Raw genomic sequence first — 14,855 nt, 5'->3', positions numbered from 1 at the left:
GATAGTCTTTCAGAGGCTATCAGTCCTACCCCCAGTTCCACTAACTAGTCCAATGAATGGCTATATCTCCTGTTCCTCACCACCATTATTTTTTGGGGGAAGAGGCAGAGGTATGTGCTAACATACCAGTTTCAGAAATTCAATATAAGCAAAATATCATGTAGAGTCACCACAATATAATGGCTTAATGACTGTCTAAACTTCTTTCTTTCTTTTTTTTTTTTTTTTAGAGAGGTAGGGGAGGAGGGGGAGGGAGAGAGAGAATCTTAAGCAGGTTCCACGCCCAGTATGGAGCCCGATGTGGGGCTTCATCTCACGACCCTGAGATCATGACCTGAGCTGAAACCAAGAGTTGAACACTTAACTGACTGAGCCACCCAGGTGCCCCTCCCCCCATTTTATTGACAATATGCAATAGCTGGACTCCAGGTACCTATCCTAGAGAATGTGACTTTGAACTCACTGCCAGGCAATGCTTATCAAAAGCTTGGTTTAATGGAAATAAAAATACTATTTATGAATGATATTCTGGAGGATATGTAGACCATTTATTCCTATACATCTATACCACCCAAGTGGCATACCTGCATTGCAGTGTTTTTCTCTCCCCATCCTACTCTTTGACCCCAAATTACTCCCTTTGAATTATTCTTTGGTTTTATGGCATCAGCCTATGGAGAAGGTCATTTTGACACTGGATGAGGATGAGGTTAGGATGAGGTTGAAAAGATAGGTTGTTCACTGTGCTACACAACATCTGTCTTTGAGAACCTTCAGGAGAAATTTTTCTCAGACCTCAGTTCTCAGAATAATTATGTTCTTTCTGAGCACAGTTGACTTGTTTTTATCTTACGAACACAGAATCATTTAATTGTTGTGTTGTTGTGTTTACCGTGGCTGCAAGGAAGCTCAGAGACACACTTGTGCCCCATTCCTACCAGATATCTAGGGTCTTAAGCATATATTTTTATTTTTATGTATTAATTTCCCTCTTCATTTCATTGTATCTTTCCACTCTCATCTTCTATCTGCCTTGATTTTTTGGACTTTTTTTAATTGAATCTAACATACAACAAGAATCATAAATGTATAGCTTGATGAATTTTCATAAAGTGCGACCAGTACCTGGATCAACAGCAGAATGTTACCAGCCTCCCAATATTTCTCCTCAAGCCCCTTCTTATCACTACCTTTCCCTTAAGGGTAATCACTATCCTGACTTCTTACATCATATGTTTTTGAATTGTATTTAAGTGGAATCATATAGTAGGTGCTCATTTTGTGTCTAAACTTATTTTATTCGGTATTATTTATGAAATTCATCCATATGTTGCATATAGTTGTAGTTTCATTGCCGTATAACTGTATGAAGGTAGAGGTCAAGGTACATTTTTTTTCCAATCTGGATGCCCAGTTGACTCAGCACCATTTATCAAAAAGACCATTATTTCCCCACTGCACTGCACTGTTACCTTTGTGATACCAGGTGACCGTATGTATGGATTCTATGTCTGGACTCTATTCTGTTCCATTGTCTCTTCTTTTACCACTACCATAATGTCTTAATTATCATAGCTTTTTATTTATTTATTTTTTTTTTAATTTTTTTTTTTTTAAGATTTTATTTATTTATTTGACAGAGTGACAGTGAGAGAGAGAGCACAAGCAGGGGGAGTGGGAGAGGGAGAAGCAGGCTTCCCGCTGAGCAGGGAGCCCGATGCGGGGCTCGATCCCAGGACCCTGGGACCATGACCTGAGCCGAAGGCAGATGCTTAACGACTGAGCCACCCAGGCGCCCCTATCATAGCTTTTTAGTACGTTTAAATATCTGGTCAGGAAATTCCTTTAACTTTGTTCTTCTTCAACATTATCTTGGCTGTTCTTAGGGATCTTTGTATTTCTGTATATATTTTAGAATTATTTTGCTAAACCCCACAAGGTAACCTTTTGTGATTTTGATTGAGTTTGCATTAAATTTATAGGTCCATTAGAGACAATTTGTATCTTCACAATATTGCATCTTCCAATCCATGAACACAGTAGATCCGTCCATTTATCTGTATCTTCTTTAATTCATTGCAAAAATGTGTTATAATTTTTAGTGTAGAGGTCTTTCATATCTCTTAGATTCATTTCTAGGTATTTGATGGTTTTTGATACTCTCATAAATAGTATTGTTACTTAAAGTTCATTTTCTCCTTGTATGTTGCAAATATATGGAAATATAATTGATTTTTGACCTTTCATCCATCTTGGATGTTAAATTCACATATTGATTCTAATAGTTTGTCTATAATTTTGGGGGGATTTTCTATGTAGTTGTGTTGTCTGCAAATAATAACTTTTATTTTTTCTTTTCCAATTAATATACTTAGCTGGCTCAATGTTTAGTGCTGGTATATATTGTGTTGTGTTCCTTGTTTGTTTTTAGAAGCTGCTTCAAATCCTTTCTGCCAAAAAGACAAAGTAGAAATAGATTTTTCCCCCCTGAAGTTATCTTTAGTTATACAGTAAAGTTGGGTCAAAATATATGATTTTCTTTTTCTTTTTCTCTTTTTTTTTTAGGATTTTTATTTATTTAAGAGCACAGGCGGGCGGAGGGGCAGAGGGTGAGGGAGAGGGTGAGAGGCAGACTTCCTGCTAAGCATAGAGCCTGATGCAGGGCTCGACATGGGGATCGATTCGGGGATTGATCCAAGGAACCTGAGATCATGACCTGAACCAAAGTCAGATGCTTAACCGACTGAACCACCCAGGCACCCCAAAATATGTTGTTTTTTTTTTTTTTTAAGATTTTATTTATTTGAGAGACAGAGGCAGATAGTGACAGAGATAGCTAGAGAGAGCATAAGTGGGGAGGAGAAGGAGAAGCAGGCTCCCGCTGAGCAGGGAGCCTGATGTGGGGGCTCGATCCCAGGACCCTGGGATTATAACCTGAGCTGAAGGCAGACGCTTAACCGACTGAGCCACCCAGGCGCCCCTAGGTTTTCCTAATTAATATAAAGTTACTAAGAGGCTGATAATACCTAAGATTCCAAATAATGTTGAATGAGTTCTTCCTCCAGAGGTCATAGCATCTTCAGCTCCAGCATATCCCACCTTTCCTTTCCTTGGGTCTCAAAATAATCACAGTGTTTTGCTTGTGGGATACCTAGACCTTCTATTCCCTATTCCTTTCTCCAGGTATTTCTTGTCTCTCTGAGATGGTGAATGAATGACTGATTTTTTCTTTAAAACAAGACACATTCATTGAATATCTTATTTTGGCTGTCTGTTTCTTTCAGGCTTTGGCCAAATGCTACATGGTCAAAGCCAGGGTTGGCAATACGGTCTCTGGGCCAAATCCAGCCTGCCACCTGTTTTTTATGGCCTGTGAACTAAGAATAGTTTTTATATTTTTAAATGGTTGAAGAAAATTAAAAGAATCATATTTTGTGACACATGAAAATTATATGAAATTGAAATTTCAGTGTCCAAAAATATTTGTAGGAATACATGTATTTTTTGTATTGTCTATGGCTGCTTTTGTACCAAACAGCCAAACTGAGTAGTTGCAGCAGAGATCATAGGTCCCATGTAAAGAAAAATATTTAGTGGCTGGCTCTTTACGGAAAAGATTGCCAACCCCTGGTCTAAATAAGTAGGGAGCCACTGAAGGATTTGAGCAGAAGAATGGCATGTAAAATGTGCCAATTTAGGAGAGTTAATCAAGTTTCTGGTACATAGGATGGAATTGAACTGGACATGGGAAAGAGGGGAGCCTTGAATTAGAGGCCAGAGCCAGCTGGAACAACAATCATGGTCTGTGGTGAAACTTTGTGAGGGGATTTAGAGAGAGGAAGAAATGGAAAGAGGAGCCCATGCTTTATATCATGCTTGACTGTTAAAAAAAAAAACAAAGCAGCTTTTCACACAGCATAAGGTTGAGTCTGGATAGTGTTCTGTGTACCTCACCATGTGATCTTCACAGGTCTCAGAATGAGTAGATGAGCTATGTGTACACAGATAGTCAAATTATATGTCTACCTGTATTTTTTGTGTCTTATAAATGAGGAAAGCGATTCAGTTACTTTCCCAAGGTCACACAGCTCCTAAGAGTCCCTGCCCCCAGATCTGATTCAGAACTGGTATTTTTTCTGTTCAGTTCAGCCAACATTTTCTTCTTTACTATGTGCCAAACACTGTGTTAGGTACTACAGATATGAAGATGAGTAAGATATGGTGATCAGCCTAAAGAAAGGTATAGTGTAGCAGAAGATGTAACTTCTGCTTGAAAAGTATTTTGATAGAGTTGATAAACTGTCTTGTATATATCTTTGATAGAGCTGATACATTGTATCAATGTAAGGGAAAGCTTTTAGCTTAGTCTAGGCCTTTAGGAAAGCCTTCTTGAGGTGAACCTTCACTTGAAAGATGAGTAAGGAGTGTAACTTATAAAGGAAATACAACCTGCTTTTCTCTGAGGCCTTTGCAGAGCTGACCTACTTTATATAATGCCACATTAGCATTATCTGACACTTTATGTAATGCCACATTATAATTATCTATGCCTAGATGTATTTAGTGGTAGCAATGTGTAGTGGAAAATGTCTGGTTATTTCATAAAGGTCTCTGAGTGAACCCTTCCTGGTCTTAACCCTACTGCTATTACCAGGAGTAGGGGCAAAATTTCTATAGTATGGGTTCATTTCTGTTTTCTCAAGCCTCTCCAGAAAGAAAAAGTTTATCAGGGCAGCTCTAAAGGGCTTTTTGGACCAGATGTCTTTAAGGAGCAGATTAAATAGCCCCAAGGGAAGCATCTTGGAAATTTTCATAAACTTTGTCTTTGGAGGATAGCTCTCGACAGTCCTCTCTCTGGGCAGATCCTGACTGTGCACTCTGACATTAGCTTTCATGAACTTTTTGCCTTTTCTTTAACACTGTTGGTCAACCACACGTTCATCTGTTCCTCTCTCCTCCTGACTGACTTCCAACTCCCAGCCTCTTGTGTCCTGCTTGCCTAGTTCTTTTCCAGCCACCTGACCTGCAGTAGCCTCAGATTTCAAGCTCTGACCTGCTCACCTGTTCAGTGCATGCCCAGCCTCCTGGCTTACAGCCCGCCTGTCTACCAGCCCCATCCTGGGCCCCGGGCGTTGAATTGCTTAGCCACAGTGACTCACTCCACCTTCCCCCAACCTATACGTATAGTGGGGCACACCAGCATCTCATGAGGAGGAACAAAACCAAGACTAGAAGGAGAAGGAAAGAAGGGAGACCTTTAAGGGAAGGCCTAGAGTGGAGAGAGATCTAGTGTGTTTAAAGACAGCCCTCAGAAGTGCATTCATTCAGGAGAAGTTTGAGTGCCTTCTGTGTGTCAGGCATTGTGCTGGGTAATAGGAAAAATAAGATGAATAAGGAAGATCCTGGGATTCCAAAAAACTATTGATACGAAGCACTTTTATAGCCTGTTTTTATCCCTCTTTTATTTGCCATGTAGTTTTATGTGAGGTGAGAAGTTTTTGTGACTAAGCTCTTGGTATTATCCTGTTAGTTTCCAAGGTTATTGTACCCCAAATACTATTTATAGTTTGAAGTTGAATTATGACCATTGACTTATGAATTTGGAGGTGGTCAGGCAATACAAGATCGAATGTAAAAATCTTAAATGTGTATCTACTACATCAAGACAGAAGGAATGATTTCTGTGTTTGGCAAATGATCTCATATTCTGGAAGCAAGAATCAAGTTTATCAAATGTTGCTTTCAATTTGTGACAAGAGACTATTGCGTGTTTTGTGAGCCTTTACCCCTAGTGTGATCTGGCCATCTGGAATTAGTGATCAGGGATGGGTGGCAAAGTCAAAAGCTTTTAGAAGTTAAGCAGGTAAATGTATTGGAGTAGGGGTGGGGCTGACTACAAGAATGAGATATTTAAAATAATACTATCAGATATTATTGTAAAACTGCAACAATACCAGTTCCATGCTGGTCAGACGAGAGGATGGCAGCATTTACCAGTTACACACAGCTTCTGGGCATTAGTTGTCCTGGGGACCCAGGCTACCACCCTCTTAGGGAAAACTGATTAGGAGAACTGATATACTCATATACATAGTAAGGGAACAGAAAATGATGCTGTTTCCAAGGATTCACCAAAATCTAGTCAATACTTGGCATGTGATATTCTATTCTTAAGAATTAGAAAAGCCAACGCACATTCAACATTTATTCCAAAAAATTAAATAAGTATGATTATAGATCATTCATCTGTGGAGTTTGAGCATGTCTTGAGTGGCAAAACAAAAACAAAAAAACCCACAAAACAACAACAGCAACACAACAACAACAAAAAACTCAGGCTATTAATTTCTGTATTACCTGAAGAGAAAGTTGGAGTTAACCACATAAAATCTCCATTCAATATTTGTAGTCCTGAAGCAAATCAAATCAACACTCTGCAAACATTGTAAATAGCTAGAACAACTCTGAGTCCTCACTGAGTGTGCATGACATATGATACACTACTGGGAAAATCTCAGTGGAGTTTATTTAAAACAATCATTTGGGGCACGTGGGTGGTTCAGTCATTAAGTGTCTGCCTTCGGCTCAGGTCATGATCCCAGGGTCCTGGGATCGAGCCCCGCATTGGGCTCCCTGCTCAGTGGGAAGCCTGCTTCTCCCTCTCCCACTCCCCCTGCTTCTGTTCCTTCTCTTGCTGTGTCTTTTTCTGTCAAATAAATAAATAAAATCTTAAAAAAAAATAAAAACAATCATTTGGTGATACAGAATTTGACTCAGAATCAGATTTGAATCAGAATCAGGTATGGTGAGGGATGAATAAAACTGAAAAACTCATTGTAGCAGCCAGAAGAACCCAGCAAAATTAACTCCCCTACAGAGGAGAATTATTTCCTGAGTACAAGAGATTTTCTTATTTAGCTAGTATTATTTCTTTTATTTGTTAGACATATTATTCAACATCAGATTTAGGCATTGAATTTTTGCCAAGAAATGATAATGTATGAAATCCATCAAAATTAACAGTAAAAAAATTCAGCCCCAAATAAAATTTATTGAACAACCTATCCTCGATTATTTTTAGTTGTATAATCTTGACTGTTTCATAATCCTATCCCAGGGTCTAATGGCTATTGATTGCCCATACACCGGCATTGTGGACTATCGGCAGGTGGCTTTGTCATTTGCCCAGGATTTCCAAGAAGCAGGTGGCTTTGTCTTGACCAATTTTGAAGTAAAAGATATTGAAATGGCTAAAGAAAGTCCGTCAGGAAGTAAAGATGGTAAGCCATCCTTGTCTTTTCTTTTGAATACTTGTATTGACTTCTTTTTTTGTTTTTTGTTTTAGATTTTATTTATTTATTTGACAGAGAGAGAGAGAACACAAGCAGAGGGTGCTGGAGGCAGAGGGAGGGGGAGAAGCAGGCTCCCCGTGGAGCAAGGAACCCAATGCGGGGCTCGATCCCAGGGCCCTGGCATCTGACCTGAGCCCAAAGCAGACACTCAACTGACTGAGCCACCTAGGCAGCCCACTGTATTGACTTCTGAACCAACTATTTTTGGCTGGGGTGGTACTGGCAGGAGGGCCACCAGGAGCTAGGCTAAAGTAGGGTGCAGAGCTGGATGCAGGTGCAAAAGGGATGAATGTGAGATTGGTTATGGGAGAACTGGGGCTTCTGGTGAGTCTTGAGCTGATAGAACTTGGCACTGATTGGACACTACTGACTGGTGCTAAAACCTGACCTGCTAAGACTGTTAATGAAACACTAGCCTCCAGACACTTACTTATTTTGTAGATATATAGTCAGAATCCCTTGGGGATGCTTATTAAAAATGCAGATTTCAGGGCCCCTGGCTGGCTTAGAAGAGCATGTGACTCTTGATCTCGGGGTTGTGGGTTTGAGCCCCATGTGGGGTGTAGAGATTACTTAAAAATAAAATCTTTAAAAAAAATGCAGATTTTAGCATCACCCAGTCTTAATGAATCAGACTGTCAGGAGACAGGGTATGACTCAGCCATTTTGAACTCTCCTTGCACCCCACCATTGTAGACTACTTAGAGTTTGTTTTGTTTTGCTTCGTTTTGTGGATAATTTTTTTTTTTTTAAACCAAATGAATTGGTTTGTAACCTTGAATTTTTTTGGCATTTTTGCTATTGGGAAATTTGAAGGAGAAAAAGTATAGTGTTCATTTCTTCCTTAACTGGTTTTTATTTTTTTTATTTATTTTAAGAATTTATTTATTTATTTGACAGAGAGAGACACAGCGAGAGAGGGAACACAAGCAGGGGGAGTGGGAGAGGGAGAAGCAGGCTTCCCACTGAGCAGGGAGCCTGATGTGGGGCTCGATCCCAGGACCCTGGGATCATGACCTGAGCCGAAGGCAGACGCTTAACGACTGAGCCACCCAGGTGCCCCCCTTCACTGGTTTTTAAGGAGATTTGGGCCATTTGAATCATTCTCCCAGTGTCCTTCTAAATACTAATATGATGAGCAAAATTGTTAAGTAATTAAGATTGGTATAGGTAGGGAGCATAAAATCAAATTTATGATCCAAGCGGATCATATTCTTTACCTGATGTACATATGCTTTTTAAGACTTTGAGATCCCATGTGCCTGATTGGGAGCTAATTTTATAAATAGTTTATTATTGGAACTTTTTGTATTGTGATAACTCTTGCTTCTCTATGCAGCCTAGGATCTGCAAAGACTCAGCCTACAGCACTTAGACGAAAAGCACTCATTAGTCCTTTGCGAAAATACATACTAATTAATGATGTATGCAGTATTGTAGCCAATGAGGTTTATCTGAGGTGTGATTATTGCTAATTGATTAATGATGATCTATCTATTTTACAGCTTGGTTTCTAGGATTATAGTTCAGAGAAAAGCTGGGACTGCCTATGTTGGATCTGAGGTGGGGAGTGGCCTATAAGCATAGACTAAATGAATTAAAACAAGTTTAAAAAGAGGCCAGAGTTTTATATATTATCAAATATGAACTAGTTTAATCTTGTTACTTCATAAAAAGCTTTAGAATGAAAAGTGGGAGGCACTCATGGTTACAAGATAAGAAAATTGTTTAAATTTGTTACTAGTATAATATTTCAAAAATGTAGGCCCTCTTTTACTAAAAATAAATCTTTCACTAATTCTTTCTTTTTTTTTCAGGGACGAAATATCCAATCGTTATAAGGAATACAAAGGTAAAGATTCTTAAACAACACTACTTGCATCTACTTTATCTACTTTCATTCCCTTTCCTCCCTTAAAAAGTTGAATTAATCACAGGGCTCTTTTCTGTGTCCTTGGATGAATTTTGTCTAATGTAGAAGTTACTCTGAGAGAAATTCTTTGAGAGCAGTTTAAAAGCTTGCTTTTTAAGAAGGGTTTCAACCGAAAATATCTTCACAAAGTGATTGTTCCAGCGAAGAATATGATTATAAGTGCTTGGTGTATTTAAGGCAAAACTGATAAATATTTTATTGCTCTGCCTACTTAGCTGCATTAACTTATTAACTCTCTCCCAGTTGGAGGACTTTGGTGGAGGGCAGATTGCTCAGAGGGAAATGAACTGCTTTCCTTCATCTCCATGTAGTCTAAAACAAGAGCTATTGAATGGCACAGAAGCATTGCATTTGCTGTATATTCTCTGATCAGAGTTCAGTCACGTGAGTAGAGTCATTAATGAGGTTGTAGGATTTATTACAGGAATTAGGTCTTACACAATTGTGAAGGCATCTGGGGAAGCACAGGTTCAGAAGGGGAGTTGGTAGATCATAGGCATCTCCAGCCAGTCTGCGAAGCCAAGTGTGTCCAACTGCTAAAGTGGGACTGCAAATGGGAAGCTCATGAAACATTCTGGGGGACCTCTTGCCTCTCACGCAAGTAGTGGGAGAGGGCAGCACTTGGTCAGTAGAATCAATAGTTGGGAAGCAGAGCTAGATATGGAGCTGTAATTCACTTAGCAGTGGGTTTTTGTCACCACCCTGGACTGGAATGACCTTCAGAGAATAATGGCTGCTGCTTTACTTCTGCCTGCCAAATCATATGCAATTCCTGTTTTGGTCAACTTTAAGTTGAAACCATTACAGGGAACGGGATTCTATCAGTTATAGTTCCCAGCTTAACCAGATTGACAAGGTTAAACACCCGCAGTCCATCCCTTTTCAACTTGGCATCCATTTACTTATGACCACATTTAACTACCAAATACAGACAGTAGCAAAAATTATGATTCCACCTAACACGATGCAGCTATCTTTTATACAACTGAAGACATGCTAACTCTCCAAAAAAGATACGAAGTCCACTCAATCCATCTTTGGGTGATTTTCATTTCTTTTTAGCTGAGTCACATTCCCTCTTCGAGATCCTTTAACTTAAATACTGAGATGTAAGGTTACCCACTACTTAAATATATTAGATCAATAGCTCTCAACTGGAGGTGATTTTGCCACCCAGGAGATATTCAGCAATGTCTGGAGACTTTTTTGGTTGTCACAATTGATGGAGGGGGTCAGCACTACTGTCATTTAGTGGGTAGAGGCCAGGGATGCTGGATGTGAGGGATAGGCCCCCACAACAAGGAGGTGTCTGGCCCCAAATGTCAGTGGCACTGAGATTGAGAAGCCTCGTGTTACATAATGGAGAAATGGTAGAGATGGGTGTATCAGTCTTCTTGTTTACCATATACCACAGACTGGGTGGCTTAGAGAGCAGAAATTATTTTCTCACAGTTCTGGAGGCTTGAAGTCTAAGAACAAGGTGCCATCAGACTTGGTTTCTGGTGAGATCTCTCTTCTTGGCTTGTAGATGGCCGCCTTCTTGCTGTGTCCCCATGTATTCTCTTCTCTGTGCGTGCACATATGCAGAGAGAGCAGTCTCTATTATCTTACTCTTATAAGCACACCAGTCATACCAGACAGATTAAGCGACCTCATATAATCTTAACTACCTCCCCAAAGGCTCTATCTCCAAATACGGTCACCTTAAGAGCGGGGACTTCAACATATGCACTTGTGGAATTGCGGACACAATTCAATCCGTAACAATGAGGATAAAGAAAGAATTGGGTAATATATAGTCAAATATATTTATTTCAAAGTCAGGAAGAAATACTCATAACCACTACATATTTCATTTCCCTCACTGATCACAGGGTTATAGCTGATCTTTATCATTTCCTCCTTCTACTACATATTTCATAGCTCCTTTGCCCTTGGCAAGCATCTCAGCTAGTCATGTTCCGGTTTGGTGGGGTAACTCAAACTTTCATTCCTGAAGTGTCTGTGCCATTAGTAGCCCTGCCTATTTTGGGTTGTGGTGGTTTCCATTAACTTTTATATCAATATGTAGAAATACTAAGAGAGACCCCCAGGAGATCTATATTCGGGACATATTTCTCTTTATCATCCCTAGCACTCTCTGTGTGGTAGCAACTCTAATTCTCCTTGAGACTCATTTGCAGTTTCCCCCTTCAGTACGGTAATCCTTTCTGCCTGTTGATTCGCGGATACAAGGAACCCAAAGTGGTCACGTATGGCAGTATCAACTTAGAGGATAATGGAACCGTTTTTTATTCTCTAATGAAGCATTTCTCCCTTGGGAATCAAGACTTCTAAACATCAGAGCCCCAAATTGTGGGGATAGAAAGCAAAAATTTCACTAGTGGATTATTGTAATAGTAAGGAGCTACTCCCATTTCTCCCATTTCTACCTCTTGATTTCTAAACCTGTGAATCCTGGCTCTGGCTGAAGCAACACCATATATTAATCATATAGAGCATCCTGAAAGACATTGCCCCAGCCCTGCAAGGTGTTGCCAGCCAGCTAGTTCTGTTTTGAATCTTCAAAAACCCATTCTACTTTCTGTCACCTAGCAGCTTCAGGACGATGGAGAAAATGGTCAGATCAGTGAATTCCACAAGAATGAACTTATTGTTATACTTCATTTGTTGTAAAATAAGCTCACTGATCAGAAGTAATGCTTCTGGGCAAAATACCATAATGGTGAATAAGACATCCTGTAGGTTCACAGATGGTGGTTTCCTCAGAAGCATTGTAAGCAGGGAAGACAGATCTATATCCAGAGCAAGTATCTATTTCAGTGAGGACTAAGTGCTGGTTTTTCTTTCTTTCTTTTTTTCTTTTTTTTCTTTTTGATTGAAGTGGGCCAGGGACCATATCAGTAGCTCTGTTGATCTCTGCTGTTGGCAGATTGAGCATTCAGCAGTGGCTATAGGCAGATCAGCCTTGGGGAGTAAGTCCATGTTGCTGAACGCATGCATTACCCCCATCCTTGTTGCTCTAACCATTTAGTTCAGGGAGCCATTGAGTAAGGACAGGGGTGCCTGGGGAAAGAGGCTAATTAACATACATAGATCAGGTCATCCTGTCTACTGATTATCAAAATCTTCATCTGCCATGTTTACTCTGAGTGAGCATTCACATGGAACTCAAATATCTTTACTCACTGAGCCTGTTTGGAGAGGTCCATTTGCATACCTTTTTTCCAGAGCTCCTTTCCCTAACCAACCAGCCATAGCATTAGTTACTGCACATGAAGCAGTATAGATCTGTACTTCTATCCATGTCTCCTTCTAGGTGAGGTAAGCAACAGGTATGGTGTTCAAAGTTCTGCCCACTGGGAAGATTTCCCTGTACCACAGTCCTTCAGGGTCACTCCTGAGTGGGGCTCTGGTTTGTAGCTGTTCAGTTTCAAGTGCGAGAATGTTGTGTAGAACCATGTGTAAACCAGGCCTGTGTTTTTCCTTCCTTGGTCAACTGATCATGGAGACCTTCCCATAGGGCCACAAGGGCAACTTGAAAAGGAGGAGGTAATTGAGCAGGACTAGGGGCCATAGGAATTTGAGCCACCTGCCTCTGTAACTTACGTATGCCTGCAGGACCTGGACCTCCCTGATCTTGTATATTCTGCTACCCCTTGATGACAGAGTACTGCTGTACACACCCAATTTTGTGGCTTGGTGAGTCAGACAGCATACAGTTAATAATGTATAGTTCACATGGTAACTTAGTGATCTGTGGTCAAGTGTTGAGTCAAAGCCAGAAGCACTTTCTCAAAAGGAAGACAGTTATCTGCAGATGGTATAACTTTCCTCCAAAATCCTAAAGTTCTGTGTTGTGGTTTGCCTATAGGGACCTACCAAAGTCTCCATAAAACATCGCTGTCTGCCACAGACACCCTGGTTACCATCAGATCTACTGGGTCATGTGGCCCAAGTGACTGACAGAGCATCCAGGATCTCCATTCAAAGAAGGATTAAAAGTCTATTTCTGCTCCCGCCCTCATCAGAAGGGCCATTTTCACTAGAGTATGGCATCATGTGATAGAAGATATGCAGGGGCCTCTGGGATATCAGTGAATATGTATTTCACCCACAGTTGCTATAGCTGTTGCCTTTTATTTTGGCATTTACCTTTAGTATAGTTAAATATAATTAAACATTTTTATTTTTATTTACTTTTTAAAAAGATTTTATTTATTTGAGAGAGAGAGTGTGAGAGAGAGAGAGAGAAATCATGAACAGGGGGGAGTGACAGGCAGAGGGAGAAACAGACTCCCACTCCCCACTGAGCAGGGAGCCCAACGTGGGACTTGATCCCAGGACTCTGGGATCATGACTTGAGCAGAAGGCAGACACTTACCTGACTGAGGCACCCAGGCGCCCAAACATTTTTTTAATAATTAAAAATTTTGAGTCAACTTATCAAGTTGAATGTCTGTGCTTTTATGAGAGGTTAAAAGAGGTTAAATTAAGAATAAATTTTGGGGGGCGCCTGGGTGGCTCAGTCGGTTAAATGTCCAACTCTTGATTTTAGCTCAGGTCATGATCTCAAAGTTGTGAGATCGAGCCCTGTGTCAGGTTCCGTGCTGGGCACGGAGCCTGCTTAAGATTCTCCCTCTTCATTTCCCTCTGCCCCTCCCTCTCCTCCCTCTCTTAAAAAATAAATAAATAAATAAATTTTGGGGGAGAGGATTTGCAAACTAAAGATTTATATGTTATATATGGGGGAAAGTCTTTTTCACTTCTGAAATAGCAAGAGAGATGCATAGTTTATTTTTTTAAAGAAATTTTTGTTTGAACAAGTACATCATTCAGTGTTTGCCTAAATTTTGATTTTGGATGTGAAATTAATGTATTACTGAATTTAATTATTATTTCATGTTTGGCATAAAATTATTTCAGGGACCTATGAAAGTTTTTAGTCATTTCTTTCTTTGGAACTGTTCCCTGAGTTTTTAAAAGAGAATTTCTAGGTTATTGCATGGTGGTACCATTCTACAAATTCTCTTATTTTTGCATTTATCATAAGTCTTATTTACATTTTATGTTCCAAGAACAAAAGAATTGCTGACCTTTCAAGTAGGAACTAGTAGATTTATTTCACATAAAAATATTTCAAGTACTTTTGGTATACCTCTAGATGAACTGGAAAGATATTAACCTATTTAGAAGAAGGCATTTTTGTTGTTGTTGTTGTTGACATAGCTCTTTTGACTTCAAGGATCTTAAAACTATCATGGTTTAGCTTAGCTGATTTGAATTCACTATGAAAAAGTTTTATCTGACTTTTGTCAGAAGTGTAAGTTGTATAACTTGAAAAGAGGCTTACCTTTGTAGCGAGGCAAAATAGGATATAGAGATAGAATAAGGCTGAATCAGTAAGGGCTGGAAAGAAAGAATGTCAAGACAGGTAGCTCTGAGGCTTCAGAAACAGGTTTTATGAGAAAGAAGTCTAGGGACAGGAAATTACCTGGAGCAAGGGGGGGGGCGCTAGTTTTAATTTTTAATTAAATTTTTCTTATTTAATCTGTAAGAATTAAAGAGAT

The 14,855-nt window shown here is 39.7% G+C and overlaps 1 protein-coding gene across 2 annotated transcripts in view; it reads left to right on the top strand.

Moving 5' to 3' along the window:
- L2HGDH (L-2-hydroxyglutarate dehydrogenase) overlaps window positions 1-14,855 on the top strand; it is a 41,169-nt gene that overhangs the window by 11,813 nt on the left and 14,501 nt on the right. For both annotated transcript variants that reach the window (XM_036110810.2, XM_078053653.1), the window contains exons 5-6: window positions 7,118-7,280; window positions 9,170-9,204. In XM_036110810.2, the coding sequence (XP_035966703.1) occupies window positions 7,118-7,280; window positions 9,170-9,204 (198 nt within the window). The remainder of the gene's footprint in view (window positions 1-7,117; window positions 7,281-9,169; window positions 9,205-14,855) is intronic.

The sequence above is a fragment of the Halichoerus grypus genome, chromosome 8, assembly GCF_964656455.1.
Source record: "Halichoerus grypus chromosome 8, mHalGry1.hap1.1, whole genome shotgun sequence".
Classification (NCBI taxonomy): Eukaryota; Metazoa; Chordata; class Mammalia; order Carnivora; family Phocidae; genus Halichoerus; species Halichoerus grypus.
Note: the sequence above shows the minus strand (reverse complement) of the source record. Positions and strands in the feature narration are given on the sequence as shown.